Source organism: Zonotrichia leucophrys, chromosome 2 (assembly GCF_028769735.1).
Source record: "Zonotrichia leucophrys gambelii isolate GWCS_2022_RI chromosome 2, RI_Zleu_2.0, whole genome shotgun sequence".
Lineage (NCBI taxonomy): Eukaryota > Metazoa > Chordata > Aves > Passeriformes > Passerellidae > Zonotrichia > Zonotrichia leucophrys.
The window spans coordinates 83,771,092-83,787,000 of NC_088171.1; the positions used below are offsets into that span (position 1 = coordinate 83,771,092).

Below are 15,909 nucleotides of genomic sequence, written 5' to 3' on the forward strand. Positions count from 1 at the left end.
CAGGTGCATGCTCCTTTCATGTTCTCCCAGCTGCCACGTGCAACTCCCTTTAGCTGGAGTTTTGTTGCATTAATTGAAAATGAGTCAACACCCATGAATTTCACTAAAGCATGCTTTGTGGAAGGATTAGAGAAAGGAAAAGCCTTATTAATGTTAGGATATCATATATCTCAGGCTTTGCTTTTCCTGGATAACTGTTGCTGTGTGGGGAAGAGTGTAAGCCACAGTGAGTGTGTGGGCAGTCTTTTTGGAGAATGCAGCTTTGGAGGTTCCAGTCTCAGCACATAAGCATGTGCATTCAGGGACACATCTGTATGTGCTTGAGAATACTTGAGAATGTTTTCAAGTGTGGTTATTTTTTTCACCTCACTGTTGTGCATTGTTACTTAAGGTTACTTTGCTTTTTAAAAATTTCCTGCTAAGGGCCCTTTTAATACTCCCTCATCCTTTAATGCCCATATTAACAAAAATCTGGTGAAAGCAGAAGAGACAAAAATGTTGAGAATTAAAAGTGCTGTTATTACTATCATTTGTCAGCAAATCTTTTTCTTCAGTTTGAGTGTTCGGAGCTTGCTTCTCAAAGCAGACAAGTGTCAATAAACTCTGTTACCAACAAAGCTGCAACAGTTCCCTTAGCTTCTCCATCATGCAGCCAGTAAAAGATGCAGAGCACTTCCAGTCTAGGAAGCATGTAGATACATACATGTAGAACTTGAGAAAGAGGTTTAGTATGGCATTTCCTGACAGTGCTATTTCTCTTGCCTTTAAAGTCTAGTTTTACTTATAGTTCAGATGATGAACATCAAACAGCCAGGTAGTTAACTGTCCTTTGGAAAAACACTTGAATGCAGTACAAAATGTACCAGGAAGTGTCACAACAAAGACAAGAAATATGAACTAGACCAGCCCCTTGGTTTGGTTACAGATCATTTCCTACTGAAACACAAATTTGGAAAAGTGTATAAAAGGCACATATCTCCAAGTGTATATTTAAGGGCATTATTTGAATCTGTCTTTAACCAATGTATCTTTACTGGTCCTTTAGAAAATTCCTGTAGGTAGCTAACAGGAGGCTGCTGGGAGAATGTACAATGGAGCAAAAGCCACTTTTTGTACCTAGAGAGGACATACTTTGTTGGTTGTTTTGTTCACTTGTCTGATTCCGTACAGTTTGATTTCACTGTAGCCCCTAGAAAAACATGTTGATGTGCTTTGCGATGCAGTGAAGCACAGTTCCCTGCTCCTTTCTGCTGAGGACAGGCTGTGCATGCTGGCAGGCGCTGGCGCTGGCTCACGGGGCGGGCACCTTCCCCAGACAGCAGCAGGGAGAAATTGCAGTCATGGGTGATGGCATGGGTGGAGCTCCTCACACCAGTTGTCCCGAGGGAGATAGCTTATCTGTGGATGCCTGTGTTTCTGGAATAATATCCATTTGATTGAAAGCCAGAATTAGAGTAGGGAAGAAATTGGCTGCCAAGGGCTGATTGGCACTTGGAGTCAAAGGAAGCAGCACGGACCCTTCAGCGAGGATCTCCTTATCCGTCAGCACCAGCCTCTCTACCTGCAGGTGTGTCCCAGCAGTTCCTGCTGCTACTCTTCTTTCTGTTATTTTTGTTTCCCTTCGCAAATGCCCTCTAACTTTCAGCATTTTACACAGAAACACACCACAAACACTTGATTAGCACTGCCAATGCAGTGCTTATGTAGAAAGGAGAGAGCAGAAGAGTAATTTTTAAGAGCACTTGGGTGCACCTGCTTTTTTCTGTAGCTAAATAACCAGTTAGTTTGATCAGTCCCATCTCTGTTCTGTTGTGTCATCTGAATTAGACTGAAGAAGAGCTCAAGGCATTGCATTATGATTCCTCTGCCCAGACCTTTTGTTGTCATTTTTCACACTCACACAGTTATTCGTGTTGCTTCAGAGCTCATAAGGGAAAGAAATTATTAATGGAAACATAATTTAAGTTAAAGAATTGGTCATCGTTGTTTGTTGTCAAGTCTGGCTGGTGAATAATGACTCCTTAACTATTCTGTGGAAAGGCAACTTTCATTTCTGAGAATGGCATCCTACACCTGCAGAGCTCTTGTGGGGTGAGAACAGAGCTGATACCACAGTAAATGACCATGATATAAAAAGGAAAGGGGGAAGGATTTCAGTGCATAAAACCAAATGCTAAAATTCTCATATCCAGTTACAAGACAGAATAGCTGTTATGTCTTGTATCAGAAATGACAGGTGGGATTGCTGAGAATATTGTTTTCTGAGTACCTATGTAAACAAGAAGAGATCCTGTCTGCATTTATTGACACATGTTGGCATGCTGAGGTGATTTATTTTAGCCTGATAAGTGGGGTTACTTCATCTTATTCTGCCTTTTTAGCAACATTTTCTATCATTTGTTAGAAAGGATGGTGTTAAAGTTTTTTTCCTCATGGTTACAGTGATAAGCTACTGTTCAAATGAGTCAGGTAGGGTTGCTGGTTGAATACTTATGGTGTCTTCATGAGAACACCTGGATTTTAAAGCTAAGATTTAAGGAGCAACTAATATCAACTAAATACTTCTGACTTGTCTTGGAATAAAAAGCAAGCCATGAAAGCAAAAAATTACAGGCACTCAAACTATTTGCAGACACTTGAAGAGAAATCTCTCTCTGCTCTTGGCTACAAAGTACAAACAAGACATTGCATGACACAAAACCAAATTATTTGGATTATTTTCAAATAATGTCTAAAGGATAAGTTCTTAAAGGCAGGTATATGCCACAAGATACAGTTTAGTACTTATTGTGATAAAATGTCAAATCCCATTAAAATTAAATAATTCTATTGTGTGAATGTTTCAGAAGCTTCAGTGTGATTTGTCTTTGTCTGCTACTCTTTAAAAACCTTTAATAACCAGGTCTTATGCTTTTTTACATCTTTAAAAATCCCTCTGGAGAACAATATGACTTGGGAGGTGAATGCCCCATTCCAAATAGAATTATGGCCCAGGTACTGAGACCTATGCCATTGCCAAAGTCTCACAAAACTGAAAGCATTTTACAGCTGGGAGGGACTCTCATAGCTAAAAAAGAAAGTAAATTGGCAGTGGATTGTAAACAAATTACTAATTGTTCCCCTGCATCTTTTTTCCAGCTGCCTATTTCTCTGTCCTTCGAAAGCCACCCTCTACGTCCAGTTTCCCAGGAGGTCTGTTTGTTTTCTCCTTTCTGCTTGCCATCAGCTCTTTCACTCATTGCAAAATGCCTCCCTTCCATCTCCATGTTGCTCAGCTCTTCCCGGGGAAGTATGACGCTGTCTGCTCTCACACCATCCTGCTTTCGTGACTGCCCCAGCCCAAGTCTGATGTGGAGCCAGCAATGCTGCTCTTTAGTGATAAATTATATCATCACCTCTCTCCCCTTTGACATATCAATTTATTTTTTTTCCAACACTTGCGTAAATCACCTTTAGCCATAGAATACTGAACAGATGTTTTAACATTAATTTAAAATGCTCTTCAGAAAATCCAAAGTGAAATTTCCAGTAAACATAAGAGACCACAAGGGACCCAGCCAGTGCCCTGCTTTTGAGTAATTTTCCCACACTCTGGATAGGTAAAAAAGGAATGGGGGAAAGCTGTCAGTTCAGTGACATCAAAGAGCTCTGCACCTCTTCCATAGAAAAAAGGTTTGTATTAAACAGCCCTGAGTTGTGATAATGTGTACAAAGGGAATAAAATACTGAGCTTTTTAAGGTCACCTCCAACCAAATTGAAGGTAATTAATTAATTAGTAATTTCTTAATGGTGTTAGAAGAGCCAATGAGAAGTTATTACCATGAGTTATTTTAAAGCTAATTAATGAATGCATATGTGTGTACATAGCTATGGATGTGTACAGAAATTATTTCTACAAAAACTGTGTTGGGTAGCAGTTTCAGAAATGGGTACAAAGTCTGAGTATGTTCATAATCAGTGTACATGAAAAATATGGTTTACAGGTATTTTTCACATCGTTGTTGCTCCATAAGTGATTTCTCTACTATAACAAGGGAGGGACAAGATCACTCTCACAAAAGTAGAAAACACTGATGGTTTTTATTTTCAGTTTAAGCCCCCAAGGGAAAAAAAAAAAGAAAGAAAGTATACCTTGCCTTTCCTATTATTTAGATTTAATAAAAGTCCTTAGCATTTTTACTGGAGTGATTTGTCTCTCCTGTTGTGTCTCCTACATCAATGGGACTCTTTTCACCAGTTCTTGTATTGCAGACAGATTCACAAGAAGTAATAAGTTTGAACAAGGAGAGACTTTTTTTGTTAATTAGACCTATAAAATTTCTGTGAGGACCCAGGATGAGTCAGATGCCCTCAAAGTCCACCCTCTCTCACTGGCAAAGTGAACTCTGCACGTGAGCTGAGCCTCTGCCATGAGGTGCGCTGGTGAATGGATGCACATCCTGGGTACTCGGCCCGGTCTGCACAGGGACATTCATTGAGCAGTACAGCTGCAGCAGTCCAGGACATAACTGTGGAGAGCTTCAGTGAATATTGGCTAGATCAATATTCCTGTCATTGCTTATGTCAAGTAATGAACTCCAGCATTACCTGTATCAGCATGCCCAATGGCATGGTAATTTGTATGGCTACTTATAATATGCAGGGTATAATATATTTGTACAGCTGTTCTTTGTAAATAAATTGTGAGGACAAGCCTTAGAAGTACAAACCAAAAATATGCCAATATGCCATATACAAAAATATGCCAATAAGTAAACCTGAACTCCCTCTTCTTCCATTGCATAAGACCAGCAGGCGTAAGAGGAAAACAACACAATTTCACTTTTTATAACTGCAGAGACTAGAAACAAGGATGTTTAACAGATTTCTGTCACAGAAGGAGGGCATATTGGCAAAAAATAATTTCTGAGGAAGCTGCACTATAGGGGCCTGGATTGACCCTTTTGAGAAAAGAGTTAGCAAGAGTTCCTCTTGACTTCAGCAGGAATTACTGCTCAGGCAAGGGGAATACCCAAGAGCACATAATGCTTCTAGAAAACATGATAAAACGTGTTGGCCGCTTTGGAAGAAAAGGGCATTTTCGTAGATGGGAATGTTCTAGACGAGTCAGGATTCCCCTGCCAGCTGTCCTTCTCCTGTTCCTCCTTCATCCTAAACTGCTTATGTTGCTTCTGTGATGATAGTTTTGTCTTTCTCCTAGGTATTTATCTTATAGCAATAGTGCCATCTTCTTTTACATTTACTGCTAGCAGTACCACAAACCAGCATCCTGTTTGCCTTCTTTATTGCAGCTGCATACGGGGCGGAAGGCTTTAGGGACTTTCATGCAATAATTCCCAAATCTTTTTCCAGTAAGTATACTGAAACTCAGTTCACTACAGAGCATTTCCATCTAGTTCCTACTTTTATGATTTTTTTTGTTTGTGTCATTTCATTTCTGAGTAGTGTATGTTTGTCTGCATGCACTTAAGTAGTCTGATCTTTTTGTTTTGTTCATGTGTGTTTTGTTTTTAACTTAACAAAAAATCTGCTTCAAAAGTTACCTTCTCCAAATTCCTGGCAGGCACGGAGCCTAGAATTGTTTATTAAAAGTACATATTTATTATTCTTATAACTGAAAAGAAAAAAAATTAGATGAAAATTGTGGAAAATCTTGTCATATACTCAAGCCAAATATTTCTATTGCTTCCATTTGCCATGATGAAAACAGCAGTATGACATTGTAGCTCATTAAATTTGCAGAATCAGATCTGTTTAACCAGTCATGCCATCTTTTTAAGTCATTGTTTGGTCATTGATTTTTTTGGTACATCACTAAATTATTCCTCTTTCTAGAACATACATTTTAAAGGAATACTGCTGTTTATGATATGCACTTATTCTGGTTTGCATATGATTTTTATTATAATGCAATACTTGAAAAAACATTAAAATACCTAGATTGGTAAACTTTTTAAAAGGTGTCCAGTCAAGCAGTATTCATAAATGTGAACACCTTTAGGCTTCTGTTTCCCAATAGGATTTTGAGTCAGATACTCTTGTCAGTTACATCCTTGCACTCCTTCTGGGACCCCTGTGAGGTTACAGGATGTATCAGAAAAGAGTTTGTCAATCCTCTCCATTTCAAAGAAATATCAAAGTCTTTCAATCTCTTGAGGTAATTATCGTCCGTAGCTTTTTGTTATTTTATTGCTACACCATCACTTTTTTTAATTAGGTTACCGTAAAACCGTTGTTCCACAGAAGAAAAAGACCTGGACTTTATTGGGTGAAACAGATCCCTCATATTCTTAGCTACCTACTGAAGTAAACTCTTTGGTTTTTTTGGGTGGGGTGGGATGAAGGTAGAGGGGGTTTTACTGTATGGAAAGTAAGATTTTGGGCAATGAAATGGTCCTTTCCAGCCTAATGAAGAATATTTTTTCACCAAAATCACCAGATTAGAGAAGAGGGAAATAATAGCAAAGATTTTTTTTAGTACATAAAACATCGTGCAATCCTGTGGAGAGACTAGGAATGAATACTGGCATGAAGTTGTCTTGACCCTTTTCCTTAATGTTGAAGTTTTCTGTGTTCATATCACATCAAATTTACTAGCCTCTATGTTATCACATGTTGTGTGGCTGTAGCAAATTTACATAAATTCTTATTCTGGCTGCAGACAGTTGTCACCTATGGGATTACAATGTAAAGGATTTATCCTATAAAATCATAATAGTTTTCCCATCCATCTTTTTTTTATTTGACTGGTTTTTAATCATAACTTCTGGTTATAGTAATAGTCTGCAATTACTCAGCGATCCTAATCTTGCTCTCCTAGAAACACAACTATCACTCCTATAGCTTCCTTAAATTCTTCCTTCCATCCTTCCCTACCCTGATTTCTTTATCAGTGTTTGTACTCTGCTTTCCCATTGGCATTGCTTACCCTGTAGAACTGCAAACCAAAAATTTGGATTCCGTACAACCCTAGGAATCTTCCTGCCATGTGGAGAATGTTGCATTTTCTGTTCATCCATTGAGTTGAGTTACTTTCACAATTGTTTTGGACAAATCCCTGTGAAGTGGGTTAATTTTAAGTTTCATTCCAATTAGCCTGGTTGTCAGAATGAAAGCTATAGAAAATCTCAAAGCGACCTAGAAACAAACCTGTAATATTGTTTGGGTTCCCAGCTCGCTGGATGCCTCATATTTGTTTTAGTGGTATTCACTGTTCATTGCTCCACGTGTTACAAACTCATCACATTGCCCACAAAATTATAGTTGAGGTCACAGCATTTGTTATTTAGTGTTATTTAGTGATATTGTACCTGCTGTTTAGAAGTTAACTCCTTTCATGTGATTGTTTCTTTGCCACATTATTTGTTCTGTAACCAAACTGAGTGGCATCCTGTATTGTTTCTTTCAGCTGGTAATATTAAAATAGAGACTCAGAGTGATGAAGAGAATGGGCGTGCCTGTGAAATGAATGGGGAAGAATGTGCGGAGGATTTACGAATGCTTGATGCCGCAGGAGAGAAAATGAATGGCTCACACAATGGCCCAGGCAGCAAGGCTTTGTCAGGAGTTGGAGGCATTCGACTTCCTAACGGAAAGCTAAAATGTGATATCTGTGGGATAATTTGCATCGGTCCCAATGTGCTCATGGTTCACAAACGAAGCCACACTGGTAAGGCCTGCCATAGTTTTTCCTATAGTTGACAAGAACTGGCCTAGTTCTTGTAGTTAGTAGCTAAGACTTATACTCTGTATCATGCACGAGTTGCCTCTTCTAAGGTAACGCAGCATGGGTGAACCTTTGGAAGTCAGTTATTTTGGTACGTCTTTCCGGCCTGAACAGAAATTGAGACTTCTTCATGGAAGTTCATCTATTGGACTAGAAATTGTGCTGTTTGTTTGATTTGAAACAACAAAAAAAAATTGAAAAGTCAACTTAAAAGAAAAGAAGTCTTGTTTAATTTCTAAGAACTTTCTAAGAACTGCTGAAGAAAAGCCCATTTGTAGCTAATTCTGAAATTAACCCAGTTGTTATGTTGCCAACAAAACAGAAAAGCTTATTATGGATCAGTGATTATGAAAGTGATTGGAAAAATATTTATTAAGAGAACTGTATTGACAGACTTGGTCAAAAAATACTTACATTTCATGTCCAGTGTTTCATTAAGTGAAAACAAGTATTGTCATGGGTCAAATGTGCACTAAAGTGTTTCCACCAGGACACTAAAAGAGACATGTAAAGATTTTGTGTCCACAGGGATGGCTTTTCATTATACAGTGCTGTGAATATTCTTTTCTCAATTTTCTAATTCTGATAAGTCTCAAAGAGGGCCAAAAATGAAAAGGCTGAAACAAATGAAAAAGTAAAGAATGAGTCTCACCTTGCCTGATATAAGATGTCTAAAAATTAGGCTTCCAATCTAAACTTTAATGTCATTCATAGCTAAAAGAGAAGAACCAAACTATATTGTTATTTCACAGAAGTTGCTTTGAAAATAAATTTGGGTTTTGGCATTTTTACACGAATATTCCAATGAGAGCAAATTTTAAAATATTTTTAAGGTAAGAATTGATCTGTCTTGTAGTTACAGTTGAAATAGTTGTGCCAATAAACACATAGATTCTTTCTTCCTCCATATCCTCACAATCTTGCTTAAGTAACTTTCCCAGAATTACTAAGCAGTGAGATTAACAAAGTGCTTTCAGAGTTAAAATGGAGAGGATTTGTGAAAAGGCCCACAGTGTGTTCCATTGCCCTCAGTGTTATTGTCTGTCACAGGAACTGTGAGCCATGGAATCGTGCGATCTGTTAGTGTAACACAGGGTAGCCACATTGAGAAGCAATGCTGCTACATTGCCTGCTTCTAAGTACTCTTCAATTCTATGTGATAAATCCCTCTGTCAGGGAAGAACAGACAATTATTGGAAAAGTCACAACTAGTACTCAGAAGAGAGGCAGTAGCCTACTTTCAAGATATAAAAAGTACTGATTGATCCTTTCCTTTCCTTTCCTTTCCTTTCCTTTCCTTTCCTTTCCTTTCCTTTCCTTTCCTTTCCTTTCCTTTCCTTTCCTTTCCTTTCCTTTCCTTTCCTTTCCTTTCCTTTCCTTTCCTTTCCTTTCCTTTCCTTTCCTTTCCTTTCCTTTCCTTTCCTTTCCTTTCCTTTCCTTTCCTTTCCTTTCCTTTCCTTTCCTTCCTTTAAAAATTGATAAAATGAACATGTAAAATGACTTGTACGTGAGCCCTTTAAACAGGGCTAAAGAGGTTGCTGTAATGGTTGAAACAATATGCTGCAACTTGAAAGGCACTTAGAGGTAGAAGTTTTTGTGCTTGCTTAAGCAGACTGCACTTTTGTTAAAAAACTCCCACTGTTGCTGGATCAGAGGAGCTGTTTCAGGTCCCTAAGGGTCCATGGCAGTGTTTGCACCAGGGCTAAATGGCCTGTGTGAGAGCACACCTGACTTTAGGGAGGTGGTGGGCACAGCTGCCTTTGCTTCTCATGAGCTCCTTGGTACCCAGCTCGCTGTCTCTGAGCATGCGCTGGGCTGCCTGGTCCCTATGACAGTATCCCCAGGGGCCGCCTCACTGAGTGCCAGGTCATTTCCCCAGACCTTCAGCTCGCCGAACCTCTTGCCTGTCAGAGGGACCCATTTGCCTGCCAGGGGTGCTTGGGGTGCTACCACACAAAGATTGTCACTTGAAGATTTCTTCACCCTTTGCAGAGCTCTTCCCTTACCAACTAGACCTCTTTTTAATAAGGGAATATAGTTCAAGCCTACAGTGGAAGCAGCCCACAAGAGGCACTTTGTTCAGCAAAACCCTCTTTTACACTCGATAAAACTAAAGGGTATGAAATTTTGTCCCTAGGCCCTTCCATGCAAAACCTTTGCTTTCCCTCATGCCTCATCCTCAGCTCCTCTCCTGAGCAGCCTCTTTGAATGAGCTCAGGTGGTTTTTCAGGGGCTGGCGAAGGAGTGGAAGTTCAGAGCTGGTAGTTTAAATTAAAGGGACGTCATGGGGAAACAGTGGTGACTGCTTTTCCTTTCAGCTGCGCTGTGAAAATTAAAGTCAAAATGGGATATACTATTACAGACATTTAACTGACTATGCCGAAGCCCATTTCAATACATGCCTGGTGAAGGAATAAGCCTCACAAATGAATTACTTTGCTGCTAATTCATGTAAAACCTGCATATGCAGTGAGGTTTTCTTAAATAAATATTCGATAAGTGAACAAAACTCTAGCACACTAAAGTGCCAAAATAACATGACTGCCTGACCTGATAAAAGATGTAATTGTTTTTAATGAATACACCTGCCAAGTGCAGATATGCAGAGCAGCACCTGATATTTCTGCCCTCTTCTGTCTGCAGGCAGCTGTACAGCACTGACTGCTCCCTAGCACCTTACCTGTTGCTTAGATCTGCAGAGCAAATCCCAACTCACAGATGCCCAACTCTTCTCACTCCCCTTTCAGCACATTCATTTTCTCCAGCTTGCCACTGCCTTGTTTGGTGTTTAAGAAAAAGGAGATCTTGAAAGGAGAAAGAAATTCCTGCTCCCTGATACTGAAACCTCAGGGTATATTCAGGCTTCTCTTGTTCACTGTGCATATATCTGCACATTCATGCATATCTGTTTATACGTGTGCATAAGTGTATATATTGCCTCTTATGTGTACACTAAGTTAAGTCACCAGTTAGTTCACTCACATCTTGTTACTTGGTTCTGAATGTCTCAAATTTTTTTAGAAAGAGAGGTCTGCTTGTTAGAGGTCTCTGAGTGTTAGGTGACCTTGTGATTGTTTAAGAAATTAGAAATATTTTAATTAAGATTATAAGTATTCTTCACTGAATATGTGGTTCAGGGCCCAAGCTCCTACTAAGGCTTGCAAATCACTGCAACGGTGATAATGGTTGATTGATTTCAGGGTCCCACTGCAGTTTTTGCTCCTGGGCCTATATTTGGTCATGGCTACATGCCAAGGACAGGTATGTACTGTTCAGACCTGAAGAAAATAATACAGTTTAGACTGTAGAAAATAATATTGTTTAGACTGTTTAGAAAAACAGTCATTATGTATTTTTTATTTCTATCCTGTTCCATCCTCATTTCTGGAGGTATCACCACACCCAGTAACCTTCCATCAGTAGCTGTCAGCATCCTGGCAGGTCTGGGAGTTTTGCTGAGCTCAATAAAGGAGGCATTTCCTCACCCCAGTAGTTGCATCATGGGCAGCTAAGGGCCAGCATAGCTTCAGAGTCTTTTGGTGACAATGCTGTTCTCCTTCTACAGGAACATAAGTTCAGGGTTCCTTACATCTGATCCCACTCTACGTTCTGTAGAAGTATTTGATGTGCAGCAGTCTCATTTCAAATGCTCCATCCATCTTCTCCACCTAGTGCAAGACTTCACCCTGTGACTGGGAGGGCTGCAGGCTAGAGATACATTGCATTCTTACTTGGTTTACATTTCATCCCTGGAGTACTTGTATGATTCTTGTTTTGTCTTCTTACAGTCCTCTGAGTAAAAATAACAGAAATGAGTGCTAGAAAAGCTACTTAGTAAGAATTAACTACTTCTTCTGAATGTGCCCCCCTTGCTGAGCTGACTTCTTCCGTTTACTGTTTCAGTCCATTTCTGAAAAATACTTCCTGCACTGAGTAACTGCCCCAAATTTTAAGAAGTTAAGTAGAGAGACACCTGTTTTCTTTTCTCCCTAAACATACCATGCATGGTTTATGAAGTACATTTCAAAGTCCTGTAAGGCTTATGCTGGCATTTTTGTGTGCCACCCCCGCTGAACCAGATGTGGGTATAGTTTAGATGAACAGAGCTACTTGACAAAGAAAGTGAGCTCATTTGACAGGCATTATGCTGCCGTGCTTGAAACTGACCAATGAAAATGTCTTGCCATAGAGGGGATTCATTTGGCTCTTTGCTGTATGCTGAAGCTGCCAGCCCGGATGGCAGAGTTTTCATGTTTTTGGGTTGAGACAGTGCTGCTGTCTAATTGATCTTCAGCTGTTTTGATGCGTTACCCAGAAGTCAAAAATTATCATGCTGCACATATATGCACATGTATATGCACATAAAAAGTCATCCTAGGTGTGCAAAATGGTACAGGATGTTTGAGTGAGAGAGAAGGAAGAAATTGTTTTTGTTTTTCTTTCTTTTAGTATTTTAACTTCAGCACTGAAATCTTAAATACAATATTATTGTTACACCAAAAAAAAATTATAACTAAGAACTGGTCATCTTTGGGCTGTTTCTAATGTTGACACACTATACTTACTACAACAGATTGAACTGATGCCTAAGAGAAACAAAATTCAGCAAATGTCTTTTAAAGGCTAGTTTGACTTAGTTGAGGACTGTACAGAAACAGGCATGTAGAAGCAGTTCTGGCTGATAGAATGCTCTAATGTATAATTTTTCTGTTATTCCATCTGTTACAACTGGAAACGTATTTTATTTCCCATTGATCTCAGAAAAAGCCTCATCCATCTTAAATTTTTTAAAAAATATACAAGAAAAAACCAAAAAACCCCAAACTAATAAAATACATTGATTTTAAACAACACTAAAAAGCAAACAACAGCCATATTAATTTTTGATAAGGCTTTGATTCACTTCCTTGATAACAAACACCAGTTTAGACAAATCAAGGCTGCATCTCTTCAAGTTTTTCCCCATCTGTCCAAAGTATAAGCCATCAGAGCCTGTATGTGCTGCTCCTCTGCTCATACCTTACCTATAGAAGGGTTGGGACTTAGACATGGAAGTACAGGGCTTCCTTTGCACTGTCTTAACTTCTGTGATTTTACTCTCTAGCTTTCTCTCTTTTCTCTGTCTCTTTCCTGATTTGGCTGCTTAGGGACAGACAGGTAATGGAGAAGAAATTGAAAGGGAAAATACAGGGAAAATGTAAATGAAAAGAAGTTATTATAACTGTTATAATGAAGTGCCTTTCATTTAAATATAAGAATGTAACGCTGAAATGAACTTGTGATCCTGAAATGCATTTTTAATGAGTTTCCTTTTTATTTTGCTGCTTCAGTGGCATATTTTAAAGACCCTTTGAAAAAAGCCACATTAAAAACCCCACCAAATGCCACAACATGCAAAATTGGATATTGGTTTATTCCAAAACTGCTGATCAGGAAGAGTGGCTCTTCAACACAAAATGTTGCAGTCACTTTATTTAAATGAGTTTGAATTTGCATTGTGATGTGCCATTCTGATTTAGAAAAAAAAAATTAGATTTTCAGATCAAATTGACCCAGCCAGTGAAGCATTAAGAAACTGGCAGGTTTAGTCTGAAAGCCTCATGTTATATCAAACCTGCAGCCGGTGGAAGTCACAGAGCAGCAGTGAGAAAACAACTTTCTCCCTGAAATCTTTCTCTTGTTACTGTGTAAGATTTTTTTGTTCTCACATATTTTCCCCTTCTTCCCATAGGAGAACGCCCTTTCCAGTGCAATCAGTGTGGAGCCTCCTTCACCCAGAAGGGCAACCTCCTGCGCCACATAAAGCTGCACTCAGGTGAAAAGCCCTTCAAGTGTCACCTGTGTAACTACGCTTGCCGCCGCAGGGATGCCCTCACGGGACACCTGAGGACTCACTCAGGTAAGCAAAGGTTTGGGAATAACCAGGGCTGCTTATCACCATAGCCACTGAGGAGATGGAGGTGGCCACCAATCCTGAGAGCTCTTCTCACCCTGAGTAGCCCCATCTTGGGGTTAACCAAGCTGTGAGCTGGCCGCAGCGTGTTAGCAGCAAAGAAATGACTAAACACACGTCACACTCACGACCCTTCACCAGAAGAACTGGGTTTTTTCCCATACTTCTTGGCTGATTCAAAGTTTCTGTATTAGAGTTTCATCTTACGAGCCCCGTGTGAGTAATCCATTTCATAGAAGTACAAACATGACTTAAGTTGATGAATGTTTTAGGGTTAAAGATAATATAAAGTTGAAATACAGTCTTGTATTCATCTTCAGCCTGAGGAGTGAATACTGCCTACACCATTTAGCAGGAGTTATTTGTTGCACATTGTTATTACAAGTACTTTGAAAGAGAGAGTGGGGACAAGGCAGAGGGTGGGAGAAAGAAAGATAATCATCTTCCACAAAAGAGGATGCTCATGGAGTTTTTTAGTGTCTGTCTCAACAGTAATATGGAGATATGAATAAATATTTTTGAATAGCTGCACTTTCCCATTACCATGAACCTCTCATTGTTTGACAGAAGCCACAGTCACATACCTTCTGTGAAGTAAAACCAATTTAGCACATTTAAAGTGCCTTTAAAAGCAGAGTGCCATCTCATCTAGTTCCCCAAGCTAAGCTACAAATGCAAATTGCTATTTGGATGGGAGACTTCCAATACACTTTGCTGGAACTGACACTGGTAATGTTACTTGTGAAAGTTGGTTTTGGGTTCTGGGTGGCAGAAGGGGAGCTCTCAAAGTGATATTTTTGTGCTCCAAAAAATTAAGAAGATTCTTCTCTAGCACATGTATTGAATAATAAGATCCTTAGATTTTCAAAATAATTTCTCTTTGTCCTGTTTTTTCCCAGCCTGATTAAGGAAGGTGCATATTTTAAATAGCATTTTGCCTCCCTCTCCTTGTTTTTATTGATTTTCATGGATGCACAATTTGAAACATAGTTTTCATGTATACCTATATATGAAATCTCACCTAGACACTCTTGGTAAACCCTGAGGATTCTGTAGTTAGAGACAATGCCTAAATTATAGATAATGATTAGTTCCTGCAACTGGCAAATTGGCACTGATACATTATAAAACAAGTTGGATGTCTGAATCTGATTTTCCCCTAAGAACCTGTAAATAAAATTCAGAAATTAAGCTGTGTAACTATCTAAAATTGTGAAATCACATATAAAGTGACAGTCTTATCATATTAAGACAGAAAATTCAAGTCCAGAAGCACACCGAAAAGTATTATTGGTGAAAAATTCCTTGAACTAGCTCGATCTGGACTGATGTAAAACAGAAAATAAAGTGTCATGCCATTTTTCTTAAATTTCCAGAAGCAGAAAACACACAAAATCTGAGACTGTCTTAAAAGAGTTGAGCTGGTTCTGTTCACCAGAACTGACCTCCAGCCAATCAAGTCCCTACCTATACCACCTGTTTGTCCACTGGCAGTCTCTGTGCAATTGGACACTACAGAAACCACTCCCAGACCTTTGAAGGTGTCTCAGTTCCTAACTTGTGTAGATGCTGTTTTTAAAGATTTAATGTCACAGTCTTTATCTGATCTGAATCATCTAAAATCAGTTTGTAGCACCCATAGAATTGGCCTGTTAATGTAAAGATATACAATCAGTTTTCCATTAGTTGTTTTTCACGTAGATTTTTTAAATTGCTGAAATCTTCCTTCACCACAGCATGGCTTTATTATTTGGGTAGGCTTTTTATCTCTCATCTTTACCATATGCTGTTGAATTCCTCATCTGAATCTCATAATGAATTGTGTTTTCTCCAGTTGGCAAACCCCATAAGTGTGGATACTGTGGTCGCAGTTACAAGCAGCGCAGCTCTTTGGAAGAACATAAAGAACGCTGCCATAACTACCTTCAAACCATGAATCTCTCAAGCAGCATCTATCCAGGTAATAAAAGTATCTATCTGGGCAATACTGCTGTCCTGTCATAAATGCAGAGAAAGGAGTGCAAAAGAATCAGTAGTACCATTTGTGGCAACTTTTGCTTTGGAGAGTCACACACATCCCCCACATGTGTGATATTGTGTCTGGATTAATTCTTTATTTGATAAATATTTGGCTGTTTTCTCACTTTTTTTTAGCTCCAATAAAATGCCAAGGTACAATTCAAACATGTAGCAAAACACTTGCAAGGCCTGGAAAACATCAGTTTGTCG

General features: G+C 39.1%; 1 protein-coding gene across 7 annotated transcripts in view; it reads left to right on the forward strand.

Moving 5' to 3' along the window:
- The window catches only part of IKZF1 (IKAROS family zinc finger 1), a 68,636-nt gene that overhangs the window by 39,954 nt on the left and 12,773 nt on the right, over positions 1–15,909 (forward strand). For 3 of the 7 annotated variants that reach the window (XM_064705565.1, XM_064705559.1, XM_064705562.1), the window contains exons 4-7: positions 5,293–5,352; positions 7,410–7,670; positions 13,459–13,626; positions 15,515–15,640. In XM_064705565.1, the coding sequence (XP_064561635.1) occupies positions 5,293–5,352; positions 7,410–7,670; positions 13,459–13,626; positions 15,515–15,640 (615 nt within the window). The remainder of the gene's footprint in view (positions 1–5,292; positions 5,353–7,409; positions 7,671–13,458; positions 13,627–15,514; positions 15,641–15,909) is intronic. The other 4 variants (XM_064705560.1, XM_064705563.1, XM_064705561.1 and 1 more) reach the window with 2 other exon arrangements.